General features: G+C 40.8%; 1 protein-coding gene across 3 annotated transcripts in view; it reads left to right on the top strand.

Annotated features, from left to right (window-relative positions):
• The window catches only part of COG7 (component of oligomeric golgi complex 7), an 86,568-nt gene that overhangs the window by 4,199 nt on the left and 62,620 nt on the right, over window positions 1-19,749 (top strand). For 2 of the 3 annotated variants that reach the window (XM_073792209.1, XM_019921785.3), the window contains exons 2-6: window positions 2,643-2,791; window positions 3,099-3,215; window positions 4,401-4,569; window positions 15,938-16,020; window positions 16,795-16,917. In XM_073792209.1, the coding sequence (XP_073648310.1) occupies window positions 2,643-2,791; window positions 3,099-3,215; window positions 4,401-4,569; window positions 15,938-16,020; window positions 16,795-16,917 (641 nt within the window). The remainder of the gene's footprint in view (window positions 1-2,642; window positions 2,792-3,098; window positions 3,216-4,400; window positions 4,570-15,937; window positions 16,021-16,794; window positions 16,918-19,749) is intronic. The other variant, XM_033840146.2, reaches the window with a different exon arrangement.

The following is a 19,749-nucleotide window of genomic DNA, read 5'->3' on the forward strand; positions in this document are numbered from 1 at the left end:
GGAGCACGGGCTCTAGGCGTGTGAGCTTCAGTAGTTGTGGCACACGGGCTCAGTAGTTGTGGCTTGCAGGCTCAGTAGATGTGGTGCACGGGCTTAGTTGCTCCGCGGCATGTGGGATCTTCCCGGACCAGGGCTTGAACCCGTGTCCCCTGCATCGGTAGGCAGATTCTTAACCACTGCGCCACCAGGGAAGTCCCCATGCAGGGATTTTAATGTCACATTAAAGAGTTTTGATTTGGTTTAAAATTAGTGTAATGGGAAGGTACTGGAGGATTTTTAAGCAGGGGAATGAGATGGTTTGATTTATGTCCCCATTCAGGAGACTATGGCTGTAGTCCAGAAGAGAGGTGACAGTGGCTTCGTCTGAGGTTATAGCATTAGAGATGGTGAGAAATGGGTAGCTTTAAGGTATTTTTTAGGAGGAAGAAAGGGGAGAACTTGCTGATGGATTGGAATGAGGGATGAAAGGGGAAGAAAATCAAGAATGATGGTAGATTCTTGAACTGAGCAACTGGATGGAGGTGCCAAGTGTTCAGCAATGTTGAGAGAATTTGTAGTAAACATTCATAACCCGCTACCTAGATTCTACAATGAGCAGTGTGCTGTTCTCGCTTTATCACAATTCTGTCCATCCCTCTCTCCATCCATTCGTCCATCTTATTTTTGATTTTGAAATAAATCAGTATTTCATAGTAAGTTAGACATCAGTATACTTCACCCCTAGACATTTCAGTTGGAACCCTAAAAATTATAAAGTTCAATACTTGTTTACGGCTCTTTTTTTTACTAGATAAAATTTACATAAGGTGAAATGGAGGGACCTTATCTGATAAGTTTGGGTTTTGACAGATGTATACGCTAGTGTAGCTCAACCCCCCATCAAGATGTAGAATGTTACCATCACTTCGGGAGGAGCCCCAGTCCCCTTTCACAGGGCCCTTACCCTCCCAGAGGCAACCACTGCAGGTGAGACTTTGTTTGTTTGTTTTGATTTTTTTTGGCCACACTGCAAGGCTTGTGGTGTCTTAGTTCCCCAACTGGGGATCGAACCCAAGCCCTCTGCAGTGGAAGTGCGGAGTTCTAACCACTGGACTGCCAGGGAATTCCCAGGAGGTGATAGTTTTAAAATGGATACTAGAAAGAATTCAATTTGTGTGTGGGCATGCTGTGGAGAGGGAAGAGAAGGTTCAGCCAGACATGAAGAGTGACTCTGAGGTTCCGCAGGCAGGGGGCCAGGCTGGGACCATGACAGTGCTGTAAAAATCAGCGCTGTAGAAATCACTGTTCCCTGGTGGCACAGTCGTTAAGAATTCGCCTGCCAATGCAGGGGACAGGGGTTCAAGGCCTGGTCTGGGAAGATCCCACATGCCACGGAGCAACTAAGCCTGTGCGCCACAACTACTGAAACCCGTGCACCTAGAGCCTGTGCTCCACAACAAGAGAAGCCACTGCGATGAGAAACCCGCGCACTGCAACGAAGAGTAGTCCCAGCTCGCCGCAACTAGAGAAAGCCCGCGTGCAGCAACAAAGACCCAACTCAGCCAAAAATAAAATTAAATTAAAAAAAAATCAGTGAAGTCTCTGTGCCTCGAAGAACTCTTTGTTCTGCCTTTGTTTTCTTAAAACTTTACTTAAGGTCAGTGCTGGAGACAGACTGTTATTTTATGGCAGAGCTGGATGAACAGGTTCCTGAAGCACGTCTTCAAGATGTTAAGGTTCCGTTCAATGCACTGGTGGAGCAGAAGGCTCTGGACTTCTTTGGTTGATTCCCCAGCGAATTGCTATTTAAAGGGCTAAAGGGTTATGCTGTTAACCCTCCTGTTTCCAGATAACACATCATGGTCTGCAAGAATTTTCAGATTTTATTCTACACTTGGGATACCTGTTAAAAAAATGCAGGTTCCTTGATCTTGATCTTCTACCAGGATTCCTAAATAAGAATCTCTGGCAGGTGGCCTGGCGACCTGCATTTTAACTGCATTCCAGCTGATGCTGTTGGTCTGTGGACTACATTTTGAAAAGACTGTGGAAAGCAGACATTGGGTCCAGACACACGTTGTTTCAGTTCTGAAATCTTGGGCAAGTTACTTAACCTCTTCTGAGACTTAGTTTTCTCATCTGTAAGAGGTGGCTGCTGATGATTGCCATGGACATTAGGTGATATAATGCATATAAAGCACCTGGTGCAGAGCTGGCATTTGCCACTGTCACATTCCTCCATTCTCCTTCCTTGAAAAGGGAGTTGCTTGGGAGTTTCCTGGCGGTCCAGAGGTTAGGACTCGGTGCTTTCACTGCCAGGGTCCAGGCTCAATCCCTGGTTGGGGACCTAAGATCCCATAAGCCACGTGGTGTGGCCAAAAAAAAAAAAACCCCAAAAACCAAGGAGTTGTAGTAAGAAGACAACTGATGTTGGGTCAGGTCGACAGTTTATTCACAGGGCCCTCACCATCATTCTGGGGAAGACAGGGACCCGGCATAGGCCAGCTCTGCGCCCCTCCCACACCACAACTTTCCACAGGCTCAGAAAACTGCGTGGTTGGTAGTGCCTTAGGGAAGATTTGCTTCCTGCCGTCTGATTTATTCATATTGTTCACTGGTGAGTGATCTGACGTTCACCTTTGGTTCTTGGGTTCTTGCTGCAGAAACAAGTCACCAGGCCCTTCAGAACATGCCCAAAGTGCTCCGTGATGTAGAAGCCCTTAAACAGGAGGCATCTTTTCTGAAAGAACAAATGATTCTTGTCAAGGAGGACATTAAAAAATTTGAACAGGACACATCTCAGTCGATGCAGGTATTTTGGCTCCTGTCCTAAGTGTTGACTCTTGTTTTTGGAAGATGTTCACTTTCCTAGTGGGAGGTCAACCTTAACTCAAAATTCTGCCAAGCACTCAGACTACTCTTTTGTTTGGTTTTTTCAGCTTATTCATCTCTCTTTAGCACTGCTGAACAATTTAGCCATGTAAGCAGTGTTGTACGGGGTACAGAGGCTCCCTAAAGGCAGGAGCATGCCACAATACTTATGTTTCGAGTCGCTGATGGAAGGTAGAGGAAATGGAACTGCCACTTCTTTAGTGTTCGACCCCTCATTTCTCTTCTAGGTATTGGTAGAAATCGACCAGGTGAAGTCCCGAATGCAGCTTGCCGCAGAATCTCTTCAAGAAGCCGACAAATGGAGCACACTGAGTGCTGATATCGAGGAGACATTTAAGACTCAAGTAGGTTTCTTGTTTAGGGGATGTTGTGACATCTCTTTAAGCAAGAACTTGAGGTTTGGAGAAACAAATGAGCTAGCTATGCCGCTCACAATCAGAAGGGCTGGTAAGTAGCCCGGTGTGGGAATATTCAGGCATGGGTTGGGGGCGATCTGAGACTGCCCTGAGTTTTTCCACCTCCTTTAGTTTGTACCATCTGCTTGACTGAAGCGTTTTAGTCACAAAAGTGAGTTCAGGAAAAGCTTAAAAAGACAGAGAAAATGGAGTAAATGGGAGTGTGGAACTTGGGCAGGGGTGCCCTACACACCACGGGACCTCAGCAAGTTACTTTACCCTCCTTGGATGGCAAAGTGTGGAAAATAGTGATATTTTGGATACCTGATTATAAGGATGAAGTAAGATGATATCTTACGAAAAACTTTTTTTTTCAGTTGTAAAACAAAATGAATTATTTATCATCTCTTTTGCTATTTAAAAAAAAACTTGTAAAAGTTTTTTAAAAGTTCTAAATGCACATGGGAAAAATTGAGTAAACAGGAATAAACAGTGAAAAATAAGTCTTTCTCATAGTTCTGACCCTCCCAATTCCCTAATTTCCCTTCTAAATACAAACCCTGTTGTCAGCTCTATGCCTGTTCTTCCAGATAAATGCACACACATATATGTTCCTTGCCCTGTTTTTCCCCCACAAATGGTAGTGCATTGTGAATACTGCTTCACACGTTTTTTTTTCAGTTAACAATCTATTATTCTGTCAGTTATTGTTACCTTTTTTTAAAAAATTTTATTTATTATTTTTGGCTGCGTTGGGTCTTCATTGCTGTGCTCGGGCTTTCTCTAGTTGTGGCGAGCGGGGGCTACTCTTCATTGTGGTGTGTGGGCTTCTCATTGTGGTGGCTTCTCTTGTTGGGGAACACGGGCTCTAGGCACGTGGGCTTCAGTAGTTGTGGTGCTCGGGCTCAGTAGCTGTGGCTCGCAGACTCTAGAGCACAGGCTCAGTAGTTGTGGTGCACGGGCTTAGTTGCTCTGCGGCTTGTGGGATCTTCCTGGACCAGGGCTTGAACCCGTGTCCCCTGCATTGGCAGGCAGATTCTTAACCACTGAGCCACCAGGGACGCCCTGTCCATTCTTAATTGAAGTAGCAGGAATATTTTAACATAAATATCCTCTATTCTGGTCTTTTTATAGGACATAGCTGTAATTTCTGCCAAGCTCACAGGTATGCAGAATAGCCTAATGATGCTTGTTGATACACCAGACTACTCAGAAAAATGTGTGCACTTGGAGGCGTTGAAGAACAGGCTGGAGGCCTTGGCCAGCCCCCAGATCGTAGCAGCATTCACATCTCAGTCTGTAGGTGAGTGCTGGCCATTTATCATCTCTCTGTACACCTCTTCACGAAGGTAAGGCTTTCCAAATCTTCAATCTTTAAAATGTCTTAATGGTGACTAAATTATGTAGATTGGGGCTTCCCTGGTGGCGCAGTGGTTGAGAGTCCGCCTGCCGATGCAGGGGACATGGGTTCGTGCCCCGGTCTGGGAAGATCCCACATGCCACGGAGCGGCTGGGCCCGTGAGCCATGGCCGCTGAGCCTGCACGTCTGGAGCCTGTGCTCCGCAACGGGAGAGGCCACAACAGTGAGAGGCCCGCGTACCGCAAAAATAAATAAATAAATAATGTAGATTGGAAGTCAGTCTGTAGCTTTATGGTGGTTGCCTTTTCTTCAACATTTTATATGAACTTTTTCAAAATACAGAAAAGTTGAAATAACCATCAGTGAACACACCATCTAGATCCTAGTGTTAGCATTTGCCACATTTGCTTTATCACATATCTACCCACCTATTCACCTCTCTATCCATCCACCTTATTTTTTTTAATGCATTTCAAAGTAAGTTGCACACATCAGTATACTTCACTCCTAAACACTTTAGCATTCATATCAATAACTAGAGTTCAGTGTTGGTTTATGATTCTTTCTTTTTTTGAGGTAAAGTTTACATTTAGAAAAATGTACAAATCTTAAGTGTACCATTTGATGAGTTTAGATGCTGATCAAGTCCATTATGATGCTGTGTTATTTTCCAGTGATTTTTTTCAACCAATAAGTTTATCTAACTCCCTTTCCATTTCATCCACAAAACTATTGGTTAAACAAGAAGCAGCAGCAGTAAAGCTGTTTTCTTACCTTCACAGCTATTTACATTGGCAGACTGTAGTCTGTATCCACTGCCCTGCTTCCTGCACTCTTGTTCATGTATCACGCAAGCCCCTCTCCTCTGGGGTTAATGTTCTCCTGAACCTGTTCTGTTGAAGGTCTCCAACAGCTGTATCATCACCAAACCCCAAGGCCTAATATCACTTTATTACTTTTCTTTTCTTTTTTTAATTTTTATTTTATTTATTTATTTTGGGCTGTGTTGGGTCTTCGTTGCTGCACATGGGCTTTCTCTAGTGGTGGTGAGCGGGGCCCGCTCTTCGTTGTGGTGCATGGGCTTCTCATTGCAGTGGCTTCTCTTGTTGCGGAGCACGGGCTCTAGGTGCACGAGCTTCAGTAGTTGTGACATGCGGGCTTCAGTAGTTGTGGCTCATGGTCTCATAGAGCGCAGGCTCAGTAGGTGTGGCGCACGGGCTTAGTTGCTCCGCAGCATGTGGGATCTTCCCAGACCAGGGATCGAACCTGTGTCCCCTGCATTGGCAGGTGGATTCTTCTCCACTGCACCACCAGGGAAGCCCTACTTTTCTGTTTCTCATTGTCAGCAACAGTTAACAATGTTTTTTACTCCCCCCTGTTCTGAGAATGCTTTCTTCCCTTGGCTTCTGAGAGGGAGCATCAGTTTTGTTTATATAATGGTACAGTTCCAGTGGTGAAATTAAATCATAAGAAGTTCTGATATCTTTGTTTTTCTAGTTTGTTTAAAATTTATTTTTTTATTGAAGTAACATTGGTTTATAACATTATGTAAGTTTCATGTGTACAGCATTATATTTCTACTTCTGTATACACTACAGCATGTTCACCACCAAAAATTTAGTTTCCGTCCATCACCATACAGTTAGTTGATCCCCTTTACCAATTTCGCCCTCCTAGTGCCCCATCCCCTCTGGTAACCACTACTCTCTTCTCTGTATCTAAGTGTTTGTTTTTATTTGGTTTGGTTTTTTCATTTATTTTGTTTGTTTTTTATATTCCACATTTGAGTGAAATCATACGTTATTTGTCTTTGTCCATCTGACTTATTTCACTAAGCATAATACTCTCAAGGTCTATGCTTGTTGCAAATGGTAAGATTTTATCTTTTTATTTTATGGCTGAGTAGTATTCCACTATATATATCGCATCTCCTTTATCCAATCACCTGGTGATGGGCACTTAAGTTGGTTACATATCTTGGCTATTGTAAATAATGCAGCAGTGAGAAGTGCTGATATCTTAAGAGTTCTGATTGGTATTTTATTTTGTTTTAGGGTGGGTGAGCCTAGGCTTTAATAATTAAGAAAAGTCTATAGCTAGATAATTATATATGAATATGCAGGCATGTGCACATGTAAATTCTTATCATACGTAAAAACGTTATAAAATTTCAGTATGCTGAGTTTGACCATGTAATTTATTATTAAACTAGGACACTTTTGAGAGGAAAAGGGAGTGCTTTCAATAGTGCAGCTGGGGCAACAGATATAAACCAAGACTGTCCTGGGCCAGCTGGGACATATAGTCACCCCTGTACTCATACAGTATAGAACCCTTAGAGAATGACCCTCTGGATAGTTGAGTTTTCAGTGTGGGTGAGAGCAGCTGAACCTCCTCATTCTGAACAGTAACACTATCTTCCCTCCAACGATGGTTTCTTTCCACTCCAGTTCTCTCAATAGTCAAGGCCTGCAAAGGTTTGGCCTCCCTTGCCCTGGTGGTGAAGTCACACCAAAGTGGGGACCTCTTGGAACTCAGCCCTGGAGAGTTGTGTATGTCTGTGCCCAGGAGCGAGTCATCTCTTTTGTAATCCCTGTGCTGTTCAGTAACTCCAAAGACAGAAACAAGTCTCAGTCAGTACTTGATACTATCCCGTTAGGTAATTTTAAAAAGGTAAATATTGTCAAATTTTATTAAATGGCCTTTTAGCATCTTTCAAGATCGAATGTGTTGTTTTTATTTCCTCTGACCTACCAATATGGCAAATCATATTAATAGCATTCCTAATTTTACATCATTCTTACAATTCAAGAACAAGCCCTACTTGTTCACCGTGTGTGTGTGTGTGTGTGTGTGTGTGTGTGTGTGTGTGTGAGAGAGAGAGAGAGTGAATATACTACTAGATATTTGCTGGTATTTTATTTATTTATTTTTTGGCCATGCTGCGAGGCTTTGTGGGATCTTAGTTCCCTGACCAGGGATCGAACCTGGGCCCAAAGAAGTGAAAGCACAGTCCATAACCACTGGACCACCAGGGAATTCCCCTGAAATTTTACTTAAAATTTTTAAATTGAGGTCCTGTAAGTGAATATCTCTGTTAGGTTTTAGTATCATGATTGTGTTGGCTTCACAAAAACAACTGGGACCGTTTCATTCTTTCTTACTATTAGGATTTAAATAGCATTTTTATCAAATATTGCCATGGCCCCATTGAAGGCTTTCTGTCTGCAGTTCAGCTTGGGTATAAGTATGAGGACCTCTGCCTTCTTTTTTGTTTGTATTTGCTTTACTGTGTCTTTGCCTATTTTGTCTTAACTCTCAAACTTCCTGAGATGTTTTATTTTAGACTTGTCTGTTGGAGGTGGCACATAGTTGAATTGTATTTTCTGATTTAATCCTGGTATTTCTTTTTTAATCAGTGACTTTATCCCATTTAGGTTTTTCTTTTTAACAGAAATTTCCAGTCTTACATGTTTCTATTTTTATATTTTCTTCTTTATGTTTCTTTTGATCTCTATATTTTGCTATGTTTTCTTTGTGTTTTTTTCTCATGGATAACTTGAAAGATACATAACTTGTTTTTAGTTTTACTAGTGATTTATGACTTCAAATAATAAACTAATTTTTTTTCTCAGTTTATCAACATTGTAAATGAAACAATATATGATTCCCTCAGTTACTGCATTTACACTCCCCTCCCTTTCTCCCACCCTTCACCCTCCCCTGCCCTATTCTAGAATATTGCATAGTCTAGAATTTTTCTTCATGGTATACCATCAAGTTAATAATTTTTTTATCATGTAGCTTTCTCTCTGAAATGTAAACATTATAAAATTTTTGTGTTTTATAATATTTTATTTTTATATAACTGTTTTATAACCAGAAATTGCCATGGTTGTCTATGCTTAATATCATGTTTTTAAGTGGATTCAGTCTCATTTCCAGATTTTCATCCCACATTTTCCCCCCTTGTTAATTCTTTTTTCTTTTCTTTTTTTTTTGGCCACACCGCGTGGCCTGCGGGATCCTAGTTCCCTGACCAGGAGTGGAACCCAGGCCCTCGGCAGTGAGAGCGTGGAGTCCTAACCACTGGACCACCAGGGAATTCCCTGTTAATTCTTTATTTTGAGGCTTCTCTTCATTAGAAGGATTCTGTTTTTAAGTAGACTTTTTTTTCCCTCAGGAAGGGCGTGGGGATCATATGTATATCCTTGGTATTTAAGTAAAGAATGTGTTTTTATTGCTTTTCCATGTAGAAAAGAATGACTGCTTTTGGAATTCTTGGTTCATACTATTTTTCCTTCAGAAAGCTAGAGACGTTGCTTCTTGTCTTCTGCCAACTATATTCTGATGTTCAGTATGAGACTGGCCTGCCTAGTTTTTTCTTTGTACGTAGTATGTTCCTTGAATAGTTAAAATAGGGTGGGCAAACATTGTCTGTAAAGGGCCAGATAATAAATTTTTGGGCTTTGTGGGGCATATGGTCTGTAGCACAAATACTTAATTCTGCAGTTGTGGCACGAAAACTCATATGTAAATGAATGAGCTTCGCTGTGTTCCAATAACATTTTATTTACAAAAACAGTTGGTAACTTGGCTCATAGTTTGCTGACTTCTGGCTTATGAGATTCTTTTACCCTGTAGTTTAGTTACTTTACTAGGTTATTTTTCAGTTTTGAAAATTTTTAATGTTTTCTGGAACATAGTATCTTATTTGCTGATTCATATTTTTCTTCATTTCTAGAAAATTTCTTTCTAAAAAGACTTTTTCTTCTGTTTCATTTATTTTCTTTTTCATTTTTGAGAACATCAACTATCTGTTCATTAGCTCTTCCTTTCCCCCCTCAACATATAATATGTTCACGCTGGTCTATTTTGGCTCTTTGCCAACAATCTCCTCTCCTCCATAGTCTGTTATTTTTCAAAAGTCTGTCTTCCATTTGATCAATAGCATTTTCTAAAGTATGTGTTCTGCTCTTTGTTCTTCTAATTAATTTTTAATTCATCATATCATTATTTATTTCCTCATTTTTTTTCTTAGCTCTGCCAGCCTCCCTTTATATCTCATTGTGATACCTTAGATCCTATTGAAGAAAGCGTATACCTTGTGTAATTTCCTTGAGAATGTGAAGCAGTTGTAGTGCAAAATTTTCTCCTCTTCCCTAAGGTAAATCTTTTGAAGTGCTCTCTCTTTTAAGAAAAGTTTTTTTTTAATTTCAGTTTTGTTATTTATTATTTATTTTTAATTAGTTAATTAATTAAATTTATTTTTTGGGCTGTGTCTGGTCTTTTTTTAAAATTTTTATTTATTTATTTATTTTATGTATCTATTTTGGCTGCGTTGAGTCTTTGTTGCTGTGCTTGGGCTTTCTCTAGTTGCGGTGAGTTCGTTGGGGTGTGCAGGCTTCTCACTGCAGTGGCTTCTCTTGTTGCGGAGCACGGGCTCTAGGCACGCAGGCTCAGTAGTTGTGGCGCACGGGCATAGTTGCTCCGCGGCTCGTGGCATCTTCCCGGACCAGGGCTTGAACCCCTGTCCCCTGCAATGGCAGGCAGATTCTTAACCACTGCGCCACAAGGGAAGCCCTGTGTCTGGTCTTAGTTGCAGCACACAGGGTCTTCGTTGTGGCACGGGCTCTTCATTGTGGCATGTGGGCATCTCTCTAGTTGTGATGTGAGGGCTTCTGTCTAGTTGTGGCGCACGGGCTTAGTTGCCCAGCAGCACTTGGGATCTTAGTTCCCCAACCAAGGATCGAACCTGCGTCCCCTGCAGTGGAAGGCAGATTCTTTACCACTGGACCACCAGGGAAGTCCCTAAATTTCAGATTTAAATCCAAGGTCATGAGGCTTTTCCCTTGTGTTTTTTTCCTAAGAGTTTTATAGTTTTAGCTCTTACATTTAGGTTGTTGAGCCATTATAAGTTAATTTTTGTATATGGTACAAGGTAAGGGTCCAACTTCTTTCTTTGGCATGTGGACATCCAGTTTTCTGAGCAACATTTTTTTTTCCTGAGCACATTTGTTAAAAGGACTGTTCTTTCCCCATTGAATGGTCTTGACATCCTTGTTGAAAATTATTTGACCATGTATGTGAAGGTTATTTCTGGGCCCTTTATTCTGTTCCATTAGGCTGTATATATGTCTGTCCTTATGCCAGTACCACATAGTTTTGATTATTGTTGCTTTGTAGTAACTTGAAATCATGGCTTGTGAATCAACCAATGCTGTCCTTCTTTTTCAAGATTGTTTTGGCTATTTGGGGGTCCCTTGAAATTCCATATGAATTTTAGAATGGGTTTTTCTGTTTCTCCAGAGAACACAATTGAACACCATTTTGGAAGGGATTACATTGAATCTGTAGATGGCTTTGATAGTATTATCATCTTAACAATATTAAATCTTCTAATTCATGGACATAGCATGTCTTTTTATTTATTTGTGTCTTTTAAAATTTCTTTCAGCAGTGTTTTGTCACTTTCAGTGTAAAAGTCTTTTAGCTCCTTGATTATATTTATTTCTAACTATTTTATTCTTTTTGATGCTATTATAAATGGAATTGTTTTCTTAATGTTTTTTTCAGATTGTTCATTGTTACTGTATAGAAATGCAAGTGAGTTTTGGTGTGTTGATATTGTATTCTGCTGCATTAACTTATTAGTTCTAACAGGTTTTTTTTTGGTGGAATCTTTAGGGCTTTCTATAAATAAGATCATATCATCTGCAAACAAAGATATTTTTCCTTCTTCCTTTCCTGTTTGAATGCTTTTTACTTCTTTTTCTTGCATAATTATTCTGGCTAGAACTTCCAGTACTAAGTTGAATAGAAATTGCAAAAGTGGGCATCCTTGTCTCGTTCCTGATCTCAGAGGAAAAGTTTGAAATGGTCTTTCACCATTGAGTATTATGTTAGCTGGGGGCTTTTCATATATGGCCTTTATTTTGTTGAGGTTGTTTGCTTCTATTCCTAGTTTTTTGAGTGTTTTTGTCATGAAAAAGTATTGAATTTTAACAGATGCCTTTCTGCATCAGTTGAGATGATCACGTGCACGTGGATATTTTGCCTTTGTTCTGTTAATGTGGTGTATTTCATTCATTGATTTTCATACGTTGAACCTTCCTTGCATCCCAGAGCAAATCCCACTTGGTCATGGTGTATAATCCTTTTAATATGCTGTAGAATTCAATTTGCTAGCATTTTGTTGAGGATTTTTATATCAATATTCATCAGGAATATTAATCTGTAGGTTTCTTTTCTTGTAATGTCTTTGTCTGGCTTTGGTATTAAGGTAATGCTGCCCTCATAGAATGAATTAGAGAGTATTCACTGCTCTTCAGTTTTTTTGGGGAGAGGTTGAGAAGTATTGGTATTAATTCTTTAAGTGTTTGGTAGAATTAATCAGTGAAGCCATCTGGTGTGCTTTTCTTTGTTGAGAGGTTTGTGATTACCGATTCAATTATTAGTTTTAGGTCTGTTCAGAGTTCCTATTTCTTCATCATTCAGTCTTGGTACATTGAGTATTTTTAGGAATTTGTTCATTTCATCTAATTTATCCAATTTGTTGTCATATAATTGTCCATAGTACTTTCTTATAATTCTTTTTATTTCAGTAAAATTAGTAGTGATATCCCTTCTTTCATTTGTGATTTTATTTATGTGAGTCCTCTTCCTTTTCCTTAGTGAATCTAAGTAAAGTTTTATCAATTTTGTTCATCTTTTCAACCCTTGATTTTGTTGATTTTTGTTTTGTTTCTGTATTCTCTATTTACTTATCTCTGCTCTGCTCTTTATTGTTTCTTCCCTTTTGCTAAATTTGGGTTTAGTTAGTTTGTTTTTTATTTTCTTAGTTCTGTAAGATGTAGAGTTTAGGTTGTTGATTTGAGCTCTTTCTTCTTTTTTAGTGTAAGTATGTACAGCTATAAATTAGCTCTTTGGGCTACTTTTGTGGCATCCCATAAGTTTTGGTATGTTAGGTTTTTGTTTTCATTTGTCATTTTCTAATTTCTCTTGCGGTATCTTCTTTGACCCATTGGTTGTTTAGGAGTATGTTGTTCAATTTCCACATATTTGTGAATTTTCCAGTTTTCTTTCTTCTGTTGATTTTTAGTTTTCTACCAGTGTGATTGGAAAAGATACTATATGATTTATATGATTTTAATCTTTAAAAATTTATTAAGACTTGTTTTGTGGCCTGAGATACGGTCTATCCTGGAGAATGTTTTCTGCCATTGTTGGGTGGAGTGTTCTGTACTGTCTGTTAGGTCTAATTGCCCTGTAGCGTTTGTTGAAGTCTCTGCTTCCTTATTATCTTCTCTCTGGTTGTTCTTGACGTGCTCTCTGCATGCACCTTCTGTATGCTCTGTTCCTTTTCTTTTTTACCCCCTGTGGTACTTTTGCATAGGTCACATGCTGGAATTTTTTTGTTTGTATTTGTTTCTATTTATTCATATTTGTATGTGGGTGCTTTTTTCTGGGTCTACTGTTCACTGAAAAATAGTTAGCATGGGACCTCCTTGGAAACCCCTCCTTTGTTGACCTGGACTTGGTTGAGAGATTTCCTCTTGCCCTTGATTTAAAGGCTACGTTCTGTGTTGTGCGTTTCAGTTGCCCAAAGAGCATGGGTTCAGGACTCATCTCCAGGCTTTTCGTTCCATATCTTCCCCATTTGTCAATTCTTTATTTTGAGTCTTCTTCTCATTAGCAGGATTCTAGGACTGGAGCCGGGCCTTTGGAAAATCACCATCTGGCAGCTTTATTCCTCATGTTTTCTCATGAATTTGTGGCAGCTACAGACCATGGAACTCACCTGCGCGGTTTGGGTGTATGTCTAGTTATGTGAGGTTAGGGGAGTAGGAGTGGCGGCGGGCAGCTCCATGAATTTAAGTTTTTTCCTTTCCTTCTGTGTGAGTTGGCTACTTGGTGCTGGAATCAGGTTTGAAGAATGCTCTGTGGGTCAGGATCATGGGCTTTGGTTTGGGGGTTAGCTGTTTTTGACAGCTTTCATTCACAGATCCGAATCAGGCTTGATTCCAGATTCTACTCTCTGTAGGCAGGATGCCGATTCAGAACGGGGAAATGGCGCTTTTCAGCCCTGTGGCTGTCCCTGTCCCACTGCTGAGCTGGTATGGAAGCAGGCCTTCCCCTGCCTGCCCAGTCCTCCCTTGGCTCCCACTCTTTACCTTTCCATCACGCTGCTCCATGCGTGATACATCCAGAGTTCTCCCAGCAATCCCCACTCATCTGCCAAAATGATTGAATATCTGATTGGTATTCTGTGAAGTTTGACTTTTTTTTTTTTTTTTTTTGGCCATGCCCTGCAGCATGTGGGATCTTAGTTCCCCAACCAGGGATTGAACCCACGCCCCCTGCATTGGAAGCGTGAGTCTTAACCACTGGACTGCCAGGGAAATCCCCTCCGAAGTTTGTAGTACAGACATTTTCCTGGCTTCAACACAGATGAATGATATTGTGTTTTTCTTTGGGTGGTTAATTTTGAATATTTTTTTAAAAGTTAATTTATTTTTGGCTGCATTGGGTCTTCGTTGCTGCACACGGGCTTTCTCTAGTTTCAGCGAGCGGGGGCTACTCTTCATTGCAGTGCATGGGCTTCTCATTTCAATGGCTTCTCTTGTTGTGGAGCATGGGCTCTAGGCATGTGGGCTTCAGTAGTTGTGGCTCGTGGGCTCTAGAGCTCAGGCTCAGTAGTTGTGGCACACAGGCTTAAATGTTCTGCGGCATGTGGGATCATCCTGGATCAGAGCTTGAACCCGTGTCCTCTACATTGGCAGGTGGATTCTTAACCACTGCGCCACCAGGGAAGTCCCTGGGTGGTTAATTTTGGTGAGTATCAGGAAGGGCTTTTTTCTGCCACGGAAGTAATATGCTCTTTAATCAGTCATCTTTCCTAGAAGGCCAAGGTGCTTCTTTACTAACAGTTTTTAAAGGAAAATCTGATAAATTAGTACATCCCCAACACATTACCCACAATCTTCACATATACATGCCTGGTTCATTTTACACAACCAATGAATTCAGTTGATAAAGTGAAGCAACTTTTTGGAGCCTGATTTTACATATGGCAGGGATATTCATTTATTTAAATGATCTTATGAAAATGATAAGCATTTTAAAAGCAAATAATCATTAAAAATTAATTTATTTTTGGCTCCACTGGGTCTTCATTGCTGTGTGCGGGCTTTCTCTAGTTGCGGCGAGCGGGGGCTACTCTTCGTTGCGGTGCACGGGCTTCTCGTTGCGGTGCATGGGCTTCTCATTGTGGTGGCTTCTCTTGTTGCAGAGCATGGGCTCTAGGCGCATGGGCTTTAGTAGTTGTGGCTCACAGGCTCAGTAGTTGTGGCTCGTGGGCTCTAGAGCACAGGCTCCGTAGTTGTGGCGCACAGGCTTAGTTGTTCCATGGCGTGTGGGATCTTCCCAGACCAGGGCTCGAACCCATTTTCCCCTGCATTCGCAGGCAGATTCTTAACCACTGAGCCAGCAGGGAAGTCCCAAGATTGATATCCTTCAAAGACTTTACACACTGATGGAGGGTGAGGCTGGGAGAAGACAAGTACACAAATAATTTTATTACAAGATGGAATGTGAAAACTGCCTTAGGCCTCCCCAGGATGAAGGAAAGGATGAAACAAAATCGAGGAAGCTTTTATGAAAGAGCTAGTATGTGTGCAGAACCTTGAAAGAGATGAATTAAAAATTTTTTAATTGTTTCTGATTATAAAATAATACATATATAGGTTATTAAAAATTTGAAAAATGGAGAAAAATATAGAAAAGAAAATGATATACCAGTAAAATGATATACTCACCACCCAGAGATGACTGTTAGTATTTTCTTCCAGTTCTTTTCCCTTTGTGTACATATCTCTTTTAAGGAAAGTATGTACATTGAGTATATGCAATTTCATATCTTTTTTGCTCGCAGTCAGCAATGTAGCATGAGCATTTTCTCATGGATCTAAGATTTTGATAGGTGAGGAAAAGTATTTAGGGCAGAAGGAATAATATATATTTGAATGGTATAGAAATGAGAAAACTCAGGGACTGTTTTGCGAATAATAATTAAACCCATTTTGTGGAATGAACATTGGCATGTGGTATCTGATTGAGTCACATGTTCTACCCTTAACTTCACTTGTTTTTCATATTTATGATCTCCACACATGAGTTAATTCATTGTCTTGGTGGGAACTTCTGAATACTAGCTCATGTATAATCCACATTTATCCTGCTGAATTCTTTCTCTTGGCTGCAATAGAAAACCTGTAACAGTATGTACATGTTTTCCATTGTTTTTCTTTAGATCAGTCCAAAGTGTTTGTGAAGGTTTTTACTGAAATTGACCGGATGCCCCAACTTCTTGCATACTACTACAAGTGTCACAAGGTGAGAAGCTGTGAGTGATTACCATTGTGGAATGCTTGTAGAACTGGGCTACAGAATCAGTTTTGAATCCCAGTTTCCTACTCAAAGGTAAAAATATTTGCCTCCCTGCCCTCTGGTCTTTTTCTTTCAATTAGCCAGTAGGGGGTGCTCTTGGTCCAGCCTGTGGATTCATTTAATTGCAAGTTGGAAAAAAGTCATTAGTTTTCAGCCCCACTTGTATTTATAACTAGATTTCCTTTACAGATTGAAGAGTTTTAATTTTTCCTATTTTTGTCTTTTAAGGGTGATTAGGCTTATTATGCCTTCAGCAAGCCTTAAGAATTTTATCTGTTTTCTAGGTTTGTTGAAATTAGGTTACTGAAAACCTTGACAGCTTCCTGGGCTAACTTGTTAATTCCTTCAAGTCCAGTGCCCATCTGTCTTTTAAGCAGTGGTGTTAGGACACGAAGCTAAAACACATATTCACGCCCACCTCTGAGGTCTATTCAGAAGAATGGTAGCATGCTGAGTACATTGGCATGCTTTGGGGGCAAGAAAAAAGGAGAAAGGATCACTTGGAGGGCAACAGATTCAAGTTCTGGATGATGATCAGAGCAGGTGACTGTAAATTTTTTTTTCCTGCCTCTTTTGAAGTGAATCGTCGTCCGTGGGTACCCGATTGCCTGGGAGAGTAGGCAGTGGCCAGTCGCTTGCCCTGGTAGGAGGGCAGGGCAGTTGCAGCAGGCAGCGTGTCTTGGCGGACCCAGTAAGGCCTCCTTTGTTCTGCCTCTGCAGGTCCAGCTTTTAGCAGCCTGGCAGGAGCTGTGCCAGACTGACCTACCCCTGGACCGGCAGCTCACTGGACTCTATGACGCCTTGCTCGGTGCTTTGCACACGCAAATCCAGTGGGCTATGCAGGTAACAGCTCTTTTGGGTTCTAGCGAGAACAAAGCCTGTGGTGCCGAGGGAGAGGGTGATGGCCTTGGGAGCGGGCTGCTCGACCGACCGCAGAGCACCCAGGCCACCCAGAGAGAGCACCGCTTGAAGAACCTCCCCATTTGCTGTCGTCACCAAAGGGGCAGGAAAATCTTTAGGTCTCTGTTCTAACTCTTCTTATCGCTCTTATCTATATCTTAAATAGAATCTAATGTGACAATGTTGCTTGTTGTTCAGCAGGGGAGCCCTGTGGAATTCCTGGAGGCCATTATCTTCTGATCTAAAAGCAGGAGGGCCTCAGTCAGGTGGTGCTTGAGTGAACAAGGCTGTTTTAATCTTAACTTTGGGTAAAATTTACCCGGCCTAAAGTTAGTTTCCCTTGTTCTCACAATAGGCCGAGAGTTAGAGGAACAGTATAATTTTAAAGGCACCCTCTGACTTAGGGGAGAGGTGACACAGAGAACTTCATTTCATTTACTTTCATGAACTTTCCATCATTTACTTTCCTAAAGTCTCTAGGCATTTTCAGTCTTGAAGGATATGAAACATTGGTCCCTTGTCTTGATGCCAGGAGGTGCACTAGATCTTCTCTTTAGAAGGGGAAAAAGGCTGTCTTATGTCTGAGTAATGACTGACTGGGCCTGTTTATGGTGTGGCTTATATTTTTTTCAGAATTAGTTGTGAATCACCCTTCGCATATTGGTTAGTAATTTGCTGGAATGGACTCCACTGTAGTTGGAGAGAATTCCTCATATAGGGTCATGTCATTCAAGGTGGTTGAAGTGCTCTTCTCCATCCTCTTTTCTTTCTCCTTGAACCAACCTCATTCAGACAAAAAAACCCAAAGAAACAAAAACACCCCCAAACCAGCGAACAAAACTAAAAACAACCTCCTGTAGAAGTTTCCCGTTTTTTATGTAATCGTCAGTTTTCAGTGATCCTGTCCATCCACACGCATTTCTGTGTCCTTGTCTCGTCTACTGCTTATATCTTGAGGATAAAAACAGTTCATGCCTATAAGTACAATTGCCCTTCAGCATCTTGGAAAAAGGATTTCGACTTCTCACACTTTTTTTTGGGCCTCACCCCAAGTTTTGTAAGATGTAAGTTTATGCTAATTTCCACTTTTGTCCCATGGCCCATTTTCTTTTCAGAATGTGAGCATGATAGGTGATGGTCATCTCCTGAAGCTCAGTAGAGTACAGAAGAAAACCAAAGGAGCCAGGGTGAATGTGTCTCTAAAGACTTTTTTCCCTGGTATTTTATTTTATTTTTTATATTTTGGCCATGCCACGTAGCATGTGGGATCTTAGTTCCCCAACCAGGGATTGAACCCCGGCCCCCTGCAGTGGAAGTATGGAGTCTTAACCACTGGACCGCCAGGGAATTCCCTTTCCCCAGTATTTTAATATGGAAAGTTTCCAACATATAAAAAATTTGAAAGAATTGTACAGTGAACACCACATACCCACCTCCTGTGTTCTACAATGAACATTTTGCTATATTTGCTTTATCACAAATCTGTCCATCTATCCATGTGTATCTGTTCATTGACCCATCTTATTTTTTGATTCATTTCAAAGTAAGTTGCAAACATCATTCACTTCAGAACATACGTATTATTATTATTATTTTTTTAACATCTTTATTGGGGTATAATTGCTTTACAATGGTGTGTTAGTTTCTGCTTTATAACAAAGTGAATCAGTCATACATAAACATATGTTCCCATATGTCTTCCTTCCTGCGTCTCCCTCCCTCCCACCCTCCCTATCCCACCCCTCCAGGCTGTCACAAAGCACCGAGCCAATATCCCTGTGCCATGCGGCTGCTTCCCACTAGCTATCTACCTTACTACGTTTGTTAGTGTGTATATGCCCATGACTCTCTCTCGCCCTGTCACAGCTCACCCTTCCCCCTCCCCATAACCTCAAGTCCGTTCTCTAGGAGGTCTGCATCTTTATTCCTGCTTTACCCCTAGGTTCTTCATGACATTTTTTTTCTTAAATTCCATATATATGTGTTAGCATACGGTATTTGTCTTTTTCTTTCTGACTTACTTCACTCTGTATGACAGACTCTAGGTCTATCCACCTCATTACAAATAGCTCAATTTCGTTTCTTTTTATGGCTGAGTAATATTCCATTGTATATATGTGCCACATCTTCTCTATCCATTCATCCGATGATGGGCACTTAGGTTGTTTCCATCTCCGGGCTATTGTAAATAGAGCTGCAATGAACATTTTGGTACATGACTCTTTTTGAATTTCGGTTTTCTCAGGGTATATGCCCAGTAGTGGGATTGCTGGGTCATATGGTAGTTCTATTTGTAGTTTTTTAAGGAACCTCCATACTGTTCTCCATAGTGGCTGAACCAATTCACATTCCCACCAGCAGTGCAAGAGTGTTCCCTTTTCTCAGAACATACGTATTATTAACTAGAGTTCAGTATTTGTTTACTGGGATTTTTTTTAGGTAAAATTATAAAATGCAATGATCTTAAATATGCCATTTAGTTAGCTTTGACAAATGCTGTTTAACCTATTCCCCTACCAAGATATGGAACATGACTGTCACACTAGAAAGTTCCCTTGTGTTCCTTCTCAGTCAGTCTTAGTACCAGCATCCCTGAAGGCAACCACTGTTCTGATTTTTCCCACCATAATTTAGTTTAGCCCGTTTTAGAATTTCATGTAAATGGAATCATATGGTGTATGTCCTTTTGGCGAGGCTTCTTTCATTCAGCATGTTTTTGGAGATTTATTCATGTTGTTGTACGTATCAGTAGCTTGTTCCTTTTTATTACTGAAC

Source organism: Tursiops truncatus, chromosome 15 (assembly GCF_011762595.2).
Source record: "Tursiops truncatus isolate mTurTru1 chromosome 15, mTurTru1.mat.Y, whole genome shotgun sequence".
Classification (NCBI taxonomy): domain Eukaryota; kingdom Metazoa; phylum Chordata; class Mammalia; order Artiodactyla; family Delphinidae; genus Tursiops; species Tursiops truncatus.